A 10,751-nucleotide genomic window follows, 5' to 3' on the forward strand; every position below is an offset into this window, starting at 1 on the left:
AGTGGAAAGAGTCTGCTAAGAAAATCAATAACAAACTCAAGATCGAAGGAGGTACACTGAGTACATAAGCTGAATAAACACTTCCCCATAACTTCTGGAGCCTTCACTTAAAGATAGATGCCGTGACTTCAAGTAGAAACATAATCTTTAGACTGAGGCTAACAATATGCAATACTTATAGTGGAACCCCACGGTTGATAAGAAATTTTACCAGATTTGTTAAAATTACCTTTTCTCCTCTTCTATGATCTCAATTCATTATCATAATAGCCATGTGAGAGAAATTCTATTAACTCCTTTATAGATGACGCAATATAGAAGATATGTGATGTGCGAATCTACTCCATTCGTTTGTGGAAACTTAAGCTCGAAAACCAGTCATTTGAATGCTACCTCATACATGCCATGGGGGACATTTCAGAAAAACCATATAACATGAAATGCACCATCGCTGCACTAACTTTTTGTCATTTTTAGCTTACCTGGTTTCATCGATGTATACAGATTCAAGCACTGTGGCTGCATATTCCAAATTCTTCTTGAGATCTACCACTGAAGCCTCCCCTCTCTCTAATTGTTTGACCAAAGACCGTAACCTAGGGAGAGAAAAAGACATAATTCAGTTAGAATAGAGGAACAAAGACTAATCCTACAATTATAGTGATATATTTTATAGCTACTGGCTTTTTTTATTATTATTTATTCCAATATATTTGAAAGGAAAACACAGATCTAATGATGGAGCTGACCAGTATTTCTCTAGGAGCAAGCGATAAAATAAATGCACACATTTTTTGCCACAGTGAAGCAAAAACAAAAATGTTCTCATTCACTAGACACTGAGCGTCCACAAGTACCTTTTGTCTTTCTGAGAGTACCCTAAATTATCAGTGATTTCGCTACTTCTCCGTTTTTAATTTTTTTGTTCTAATTGAATGTGGCAAAGCATGAGCAACAACAACATCATCAAACACCAGGTCAGATTCAGCTCTGTGGACAGCGCTTTGTTCACAGTGATCATGGAGAACAGCAACCTTCTGGATGGCCCACAGATGTTCCCAGACAGCCGAGCAGATCTAAATCATCAAAATAATCTTAGAGGGCTGTGAAAAAAAATACATAAAGGCAAGCTATTTCACCAAACAGGAAGAATTCCTCTAGAAACAGATAAATACCTTAGTTAAAAAAAATTTTTAAAAATGAGGCTGGATGATAAACCAGGGTACTGAGGACAAGACTTTCCCCACTGCTAGTCAAGAGTATAAGAGAAATGATAAAATGTGCTCTCCTCTGACTTATAGTCACATTCTCTCCACATTGTCTCCACTTAGTATATGTGAGAGCAATAAAATGCCAGCATATGATCAAAGTCCAGGAACTGGGAACAGTGTATACACCACAGAGATCTGGAGACAGGACAACTCTTCAGACTGACAGCCAGAGAAGAAATAAGCAGAACCTCTGAGGACACGTCATGGGGCACCGCCTATGCCATACCAGGCAAGGTTTCACTTCTCTGAGCGTCAGCTAGAAAATGGAGATCCAACCACTAAATCTCCTGGGTTGCTATAAAGATGAAATCAAATTGCTATTGATACAGTCTCATCAACCATGTGACCCACTGTTGGTTTTGTCCAGCTTTATTCAGACATAATTGACATCACACATTGTGTAAGTTTAAGGTATACAATGCAATGATCTGCTACGCATATATGTTGCAAAACGATTACCACGATGAGGTTAGTTAACACATCCACCACCTCACATTAGTATACGTACATATATTTTTTGGTGGTAAGAAGATTTAAGATGTACTCTTAGCAACTTTCATGTATACAATACTCAAAACTAACACTTGCTAACTATTATGGCCACGCTGGTCATCAGATCCCAGAATGCATTCATCTTACAACGGGACTTTGTGCTCTTTGACTTTGTGCCAGTTGTTTTTTATAAACACAATTATCATCATTGCCGTTGTTGTTATTCGGTGACTCTGATTATCATGGGTAAGATGAGAAACATCCTAGCAGGATACTTAAGATTATCATCAAGTCTCTATTTCCCAAGGCTGATCCCACCTTCCTGACTTCAAAATAACCTGACTTAAAAAAATAATAATAAACTCAGACATATATTTATTAGAGAGAACAGGTTGACTTCTTGGCAAGATGTAAACTACTCCTCTAGGTCTACATGAAAATGATCAGCAATAAAGAAGGAGGAGAAACTCTGCATCGACCTTAAAAAATAGGCAAGAGGACCAGCCTTACAAAAGAAATTTCCAGGAATTTCCATGATGCACAATACAGAGGAAATCAGATTGAGCCACTACCCGACATGTGACTCTCCAGAATGCAAAGGGCAATGTGCAAAGGACATCAGCAGAGGCCTCTGCAGGCCTGGAGTTGGGGGCCAGCCCTGAGGCTCCTATCTGCAGCGTTAGCAAGTGCTCTGAGTTTCAGAGGCAGCACAGGACAGCGAGTTGGCATGGATGGGCTTCCCGGTCCCTCACTCACCCACAGTAGACAGCCAGCCTGCCAAAGAACAGGGAGACCGCAGCAGCATGCCCTGAAAATTGTTCCAAAAAAGGAATGGGAGCTCTTCAGCAAAACACATTCCTGGCTAGGTCTGCCTCTAACTTTCACTATCACCTCCAGGGCCCCAACGGTGCCCCAGGCAGACTGTTTGGACTCTCAACTGGCAAAGTTAAATGAGGGTAAATTTAAACTTTATTTTTTATTTCTTCCTCCATGTGGGGCATAAAGTTCCTAGCAGGAATTGACATGAATCTCTAATCAGAACGCATCTCGATTCTCAAAAACCTAAAAGGATAGGACAAAGCACAAAAAAATGAAGGGGGAAAATCGAAGACTAATAGAAGAAGCAGATGATCCTATCTCCTTATAATAGGGCTCTCACAGGAAATAAACAGAAGCAGCTTGAATCAAACAAGTGTTCTTAGACTGAAGAAAAATCTTTACAAGCAGATAAAAAAGGATCAACTAAAACCGGAAAAAAATAAATAAAAACATCCAACGTATGTAATTTTTTATTTCATAGAATAAGAAAAGAACCTGAAAGTCTGAGAAAATAAGCTATATTACTTACAAAGTAACAAAAATTCAATCTGGCCGTAAATTTCTCCCATGCCAAATATCAGAAGACAAATTAACAACAATACCAGTTTTTGAAATTAATGTGTCATTCAAGATATTTATATCTATATCCATATCTATATCTATTTTTAGTAGAATTACCATGTATATGAGAAGACAACAAATATATTCTCAGGCATGGATAAATTCAAAATCTCATCATTAATATGTTTTCCAGAAAACAAAAACTAAAAACTTTAAGGCAGGCTCTATGACAGTGGTCTTTCAAACAGGGTAGATTTATGAGTTTCCAATTAAACGAAATGTGAATTCATGACACAAACTTAATTAAGCCAACCTTTACGAAATAGACAAGTAGTTTTAAAAGATTACAAAGAGGTGGCAGATGAAATATAATACTCATTACACAAGGACAAGTAAACATGGACATGAATGACACTTCTTTTCCTAAGATAAGTTCCTATTCCATAAATGTTTCCTGTGTCACTTTTATGAACCAAAAACTAATTATAATCAGACAGAAAACAACTGAAATTATTAAGAACGTCATATGGACTGTCACTTAATATCTGCGGTTATAAACAATTCCCAATCCTAGGAAAGCACAGTATCAGGAGAATCAAGTCCTGAAGAACCTCATGCCATCCTGTAATCTGGCAGCCAGGACCCCAGGCCAGAGCAGGAGTGGTGCTTGCAGAGAGAGCATCACTCCGATTCCCACTCAGCAGCTCGGATCAGCAGCGCTGAAAACCATCTCCCTTGGAAAGTCCCAGGCTTTGTGCCACGATTAGCAGAAAATCAGCAGTATGCGGCTCCCCCTTGATGTGGTCGCCAGTAGTGCCAGACAGACTCTGGGCACAGCCGCATTTATCCAGCGTGAAAGTCTGACCCAAAAGAAAGTTGGAAACACAAACAAACCCCTCACCCCGTGGCTTTGACAAACCCAGGGAAGAAACGACAAAGAATAAAGTATCTTGAAGATGCAGAAGTAGTACCAGAAATTCAAATCTACTCCCATCTCCCGAGCTTATAAGATGAGCAGAAGATTCTGGCAGACAGGAAGGGAGCCTAGGACAACACACCCACTGTGTGTACGGAAAACACCCAGCCGATGTTCGCCTCTCTTTATTCAAGGACAACTAAACAGAAAGAAGAAAAACTGTGAAAAGAGTCAGCAATAAAGCAAGCAGAGATGCAGAGAAAAGAAAATTCACTAATGGAAACAGAAATAAATTTTAGGGAGCATCTGTCTGCTTTGGGTTCAATAAAATTCAGGAAAACATAGACCTGTGAAACAAAGGTGAAAGCTGAAATGATAATGCCATCCAAAGTGGCCATATTGAGAGAGAAGATATCTTAAAAAATGATAACAATAAAAAGACTATAAGGACAATAAAAAAAAATTAAGTGGTGACCAACTTTCTACATACTCAGCTGCTATACAGACTAGCGCCCATCAGATACAAGCTACGCCTGTCCCCGCTCACATAGCTACCAGCTTTCTGCTTTATGTAGCTGCCACACAAACCCTAGGAAATCCCAGATGTCTCTATTTTCCAATACTGTTGAACTTTAGGGTAGCATTGGGGTGGGTGCTGCTCCATTAGCCTCTCAGTCCATCCTCTCCTCCAGTCCGTTATCCCTCTTGGAACATCATGCCCCATACCCTACCTACCACCTACCTCTTGGTGAAATTATTGCTTTATGAGAAGAACAGTTTCAAATTAGCTCTTTCGCCACTGGTCACCAACTAATCCTAAAGACTGAAAAATTTCCTAAAGTTTCTAGGAATAAAGAGGCACCTTTCCCTACGTTTCATTATCGTATGGATTTTCCTTAGATCTGAATCCATCTTAAAAAGGGCTGCCTAAAAATAGCCAAGATCTTTCATACTCGTATTATAAAGTATTTTTGTTGAACTGGGAGAAGACTACCTACGGGAGGAAGGCTCAGGTGTCCACCTTTGATTTCCTAGTAAAGTCGGTCTAGATGTTTTTCCATGTGAGTTCATTCTACCGAATAGGCCAATGTCCCCAAGGACAAGACTCATGGTAAGCTGTAGTCCACGTGCCTAGTTCTTTCAATACTACTCAAAAGAATTTTAGTCTGGGCATCTAAAGAGAGAAAGAGAGAAAGGAAAGGATGGAAACAGGAAATATACAACAATAAAATTTCTGTTCTGAATGAATGTTCATAGTTTCCAGCACTCCATCCATTTCTGTCACTGTGACTGCCAAATAACAGTTCCAGTCTAGAAGTACACCACCATTTTAGGAATAGCTTATGCCTTCAGACTTTGGCAAAATGCCCTTCTGTTAGGCTAGTGTACCATTTCGTTGTGGATGAAGCGTTGCATCTTTACATGAGACTTTCATTTCTCCACAAGACCTCTTTGCTTTTCATACACTCCTTTGCTACAAGGCATACAATGAAAAATGGCATCACTTCAATTCTCTGTGCCCTCGAGTCCAGAACAAGTCCTGGACGCTGAGTTCCCTTGAGATCCTGCCACCGTTTGGAATGCATAAAAGTCTTAGAAAAGAAGAACTGAGTGAAGAAAGGCCTGAACACTGTGTTTTGAAATTCGAAAGTCCATTGGAGTCTTCTGTTTTTTCCTCGCAAAGATAATTTCTAGGACCAATGGAGTTGACTTTATTAGGAAGCAACTTTTTGACTCAGTTTCATAACTTAGAAAACTGCCCGACCGTGGACTAGGTGCTATTCCTACCCAAGTGAAGTCCTGACAACTCTATGATACTATGCCTTGAGAGCATATATATTTGTTGAGCTTTAGACGCTACTGGAATGAAATCATCAGAAAAGCACAAGCAAAAATAAGCTGGAATAAAAAGCCATAAAAAGCCATGAAACACACGTCCTTATATCTGTCCACTTTGCCCCAGGTTGTCCCCTATGAGAACGGACGAGCAGGGTGGCTAAAGATGGCTATTGTCTCAGACAGGCTTTGTTTAGTTTGAAAGAACATGGAAGGGAACTGTATCTTTTATAGTATTTCTCTTACAAGTCCCAATGAATCATGAGTCCTAAAAACTCATTTGAATTAAAAAAAAAATCACTATTTCAGTCCATCACATCTGTGGATTTGTAAGCCAAAGGCATCTCTGTGTATTTTTCACACACCTGTTTCCTCTGTGTAATTCCCATCCCCTGCCACTTACCTAAATGCCATAGAAAGTAAATTAAAACAACTCCCCCAAATGAAATGCCCAAAGTGAATTTCAGGCTTATGCTTTAATGTCACCCGATGACGCCATCTGAATATTTTTCTGGTGATTTGTTTCTATAATTAATTAAGATGGCTGCACTTGAAATACTCATTCAACACTTACTGGGTGCTTTCTGTGTGCAGACACTGTAATAGGCTCTAGGAATACAAAGGAGGAAAATGCAATGCCTTCCCCCAGTTAGGAAAGCCAGACGAGTCCACGTATGCCATGTAGTACAGCAAGCGTGACGGCAGAGGTATGACAAAGGTGCCAAGAAAGTGCAGAGGAAAGGACTCTCCAAATAACAAGGTCCTCTCTAGATGAGGTGACATCAGAGCCGTCTTAAAACCAGATCGGCAACAACCAAGCAAGCAAGATAGGATGAAGAAGTGGTGGGCTCTGGACTGAGGGAGCAGCCTAAAGACTGTGATCCAGCCAGGGAATTCCATGGGTGGCTGGAACTCAGAGATGCATGACGGGATAAAACTTCAGAAGAAGGTAGGGGCCAGACCCTGGCGGGCTCAGTGTGCCAAACTAAAGAAATTTAATTTTCTCCTAGAGATGATGAGGAGCCCCCCGAATTTTTTTAAATGGGGTGAAGTGTGATAAGATTTGCATTTTAGAAAGATCAATCTAGCAGTAGAATAGAGGAGTGAGTGGGAAAATTCTATACATTTTCGTTGTAATTAAGGCTTGTCTGGTACCCTGAACAGTGAAATCCAAATGTTATCTCTCATGTGACAGCATTTTGAGAGGGTGGTACATGAGTGTGGTGGTAGTATAGATCATTGCTTTTAATAATTTCTGGGAAAGGACTTGTTTGGGGCATGTGATTTCCTGATTTAGTGGCCTTTAAACCAAAAACAAGAAGACCAATGAAAATAATGATTGGCATGAAGAGCCTGGTTATGTGACTTGTACCTTTTGTTAATGCCATAAGTAAGAGAGCAATGTGCTTCTATGATTCCCAAGCGCACATGCTTAAGGCAGATGTACGAACAGATTTAAATAAATTATTGGGCTATAATTAATTTTTCACTGAAGAAAAAATATCTGGTACCTAGGTTCATATCTATGATTTTACATACCTCCCATATAAGTTATTAACTAGTTAAAAAATTAGTAAAGTTATTGAAGACTTTAAACGATATTTACAAAATCGATTTAATTGAACATATACTAAACACTACACCCAGTTGCAGACTACGACATTCTCTTCAAGTGCACATACCACAGTTATCAAAACTGGTCATGGGCTGGGTCATAGCGAAAGTCTCAACAAATTTCAAATAATTGAAATCCTATAGATTGTTCTCTGACAATAGTGAAACGCAGCTTGAAATTAACAACAGAAAAAAAATGACTAGAAATATTCCAAATGTTTGGAAATTTAAAAATATACTTCCAAATAACCATGAGTCAAAAACGAAATCAGAAAATAATTTTAAGTGTTAATGAAGATACGATACATCAAAACTTATGGCATGCAAGTAAAGGAGGAAATATATAGCCTTAAATGAATATATGAGAAAAGGAGAAAACCTGGAAATAAGTGATTTCATTAATCATCTCAAGAAATTAGAAAAAGAACAAGTTAATTCAAAAAAAGTAAATGATAGCAAAAAATAAACACAAAAATAAAACCTAAGTAGAAAACAAACTTATAACAGAAATAGTCAACAAAGCCAAAAGCTATGTCCTTGAAAAGCTTAATAAAATTGATGTCAAGAAAGACTGTTCAAGAAAAAAGAGATAAGACACAAATAACCATTATCAAGAACAAAAAAAAGAATATCGTTACAGATCTTATAGACATTCAAAAAAGTAATAAAAGACTATCATAAATACTTTTCTCAGATACATTAATAAATTTAGACGAAATGGAAAAAATCCATGAAAAGTTAATTAAAACTGCCATAAGAAAAAAGGTAAAATATAAGTACTCTGTATCTACTGAAAAAAACTGAATTCATAGTTTTTTCCCCACAAAGAGGACTACAGTGTTAAATCACATTATTGAAGAATTCATCTAAATATTCAAAGAAGAAATAACACAGTGTTCCAGAGAAAAGCAAAAGAATTTAGAAAACTGCTGTGGATTTTCTGATGAATATTTGCATTCTTTTTGGTTTCATGAAAAAAATAATAACCTTCCAGCTTATTTTTGGGGGCCAGCATATTCTTGATTCTTAAACCAAACAAGGACATTATAAGAAAAGAATTATAGTCCAGTCTCTCTCACGAACATGGATGCAAAAATCCTAAACAAAATTTTAACAAATTAAACCCAGCAATAAAGAAAAAGGAAAGCAAGCACCAAGCAAACTTGCAAGGATGCAAGGTTGGTTTAACACTTTAAATCAGTGAATAAATGTTATTCACTATTTTAATAGGAATAAAAGAGAAAAATTGTATGATTATCATGCAATTTTAAAGTATTTGAGAAAATAAATATTTATAATAAGTATCTTAGCAAAGAAGGAGTAAAAGTGATTTTCCTAAATCTGATACTGGGTCTTTAAAACAAAAATACTACAGCAAAAATCAGATATAACACTGAAATATGGAAAACTTTTCTGTTGAACTAGCTAATAATATGAGGATGTCTATTATCTTTACTTCTCTTCAAGATTTTATAGGAAGTTTTCAATTAGAAAAGAAGAAATAAAAGGTATAAAGGCTGGAAAGAAAAAGTAAGTGTCGCTGCAGATGAAATAATACATAGACAGGACATCTAACAATTTGTAAATAAATTATTATAATTAAAAGGTGAATTTAGCAAAGTCACTGGTTAAACAGCAATAAACAATTACAAAATGGCACTACGAAAGCATTAAAATAGAAAGTATCTAGGAATAAATCTTACAAAAGACAAAAATAGTACACAGAAACTGTAAGGTATTATTGAGAGAAGTCTAAATGACCTAATAAACAGAAGAATAATCCGTATTCAAAAAAATGTTTTAAGTATGTTAGAAATATGAATTCGGCCTAAATTTATCTACAGATTCAGTGTAATTACAAATTCTCCACAGGTCATTTGGTGAAAAATGACAGACTGATTCTAAAATATATTTGGAGATGCTAACAACCAAATATAACCAATATGGTTTTGATTAAAAAGCACAAAGCTGAAAGACTTAGACTCCCAAATATCAAGACGTGTAAAGCATTTAATTCTGGGCCTGCATCTCTCTACCCTCACTACTCCAGCCCTCTCCTCTCAGTGTCCAGCTGGTCCGAGTAAGGATGTGAACATGTACTTTTATATTAAGATAAGCAAAAAAAAAAAAAAATCCACTACAAGAAAAAATAAAACAGCCAAATATAAACTGCTTTTGAGAGTTATCCTACTCTGCATGTGACTGTTCCATTCCATTAGCATGGACTCATTCTTCAGATGCCCACTGGAGGGTATTACCACATATGCTCTTGGTTGCTGTGGATTTTCTGATGAATATTTGCATTCCTTTTGTTTTCGTGAAGCTCCATCATGGAGCAGCCTTGCACATTCAGTCTCCTCCTAGTTTCTGTTCTACACAGTAAATCTCCTTCCAGGATGCGCGTTTGTGTGCGTGAGAATAAGTGCGCACATACACGCACGCTCACTGCCTGTCAGCGCCAGGCAGAAAGCACCGCTCTGTTCAAAAGAAGCCCTATATTTTTATAGTAGTCTAGGAGGTACTATGACTTAAGGTTAAAGTCACAATACTGACTTTGTTCCTTTGGAGTTCCCGTAATAATATAATGCAGTGATTTGGAAAAGGTTTCCCCCTGCCCATCCTTCTTGGTCGTATAAAAAATATTCCTTACAAACCAGTTTATCCCTTGTTTTTCCCATCACTCAACTCACACATTTCCTTAAAAGGAAATAGTACCAAAAAGAAAGTGCAAGATTCACAATTATACTAGGAAAATCTTTATTTCTAAAAAATAAAAAAAACACTATCTCTCTAACGTATGACTCTAGGTGGACAGAGCTTATTGGGAAGGGACGGTAATAGAAGATCCCATTTTACTGGCCATTGTTCTTCAGGAAAAAGAAATAAAAAGAATGAAATAAGAAAACCCAGAGCCTCATTCAAAACCTGCCACAGGCCGTACTGGGGATTGTGGAGGGGAAGAGGATGAAATCTGCCAGGCTGCCAAAAGGTAAGTTCCAGAAGCCATTTTTCATTTGCAGCTATTCATGTGGAAAGAATCACCATCGCTTTGCTCTGCTGATAAACATGTCACTTCAAAAACATCTGTTTCAATAGACCAAAGAAATGAGAACTAAAAACATCTTTGAATGGTGGTAATGAGAAAAGGCAGATGAGCAGAAATGAGAAGGAAGTTTGCTGAGAGATTGAGGAAGGTTGAAACCATGCACAGACATGTTTCTCTATATCTTAAGCGTCGACTC

The 10,751-nt window shown here is 37.5% G+C and overlaps 1 protein-coding gene across 1 annotated transcript in view; it reads right to left on the reverse strand.

Moving 5' to 3' along the window:
• Nucleotides 1-10,751, reverse strand: part of PDE1C (phosphodiesterase 1C) — a 249,684-nt gene that overhangs the window by 93,551 nt on the left and 145,382 nt on the right. The window contains exon 3 of the mRNA XM_023532039.1: nt 483-596. Coding sequence (XP_023387807.1) covers nt 483-596 — 114 coding nt within the window. The remainder of the gene's footprint in view (nt 1-482; nt 597-10,751) is intronic.

Source organism: Pteropus vampyrus, unplaced genomic scaffold (genome assembly GCF_000151845.1).
Source record: "Pteropus vampyrus isolate Shadow unplaced genomic scaffold, Pvam_2.0 Scaffold75, whole genome shotgun sequence".
In the NCBI taxonomy this organism is placed as follows: Eukaryota; Metazoa; Chordata; class Mammalia; order Chiroptera; family Pteropodidae; genus Pteropus; species Pteropus vampyrus.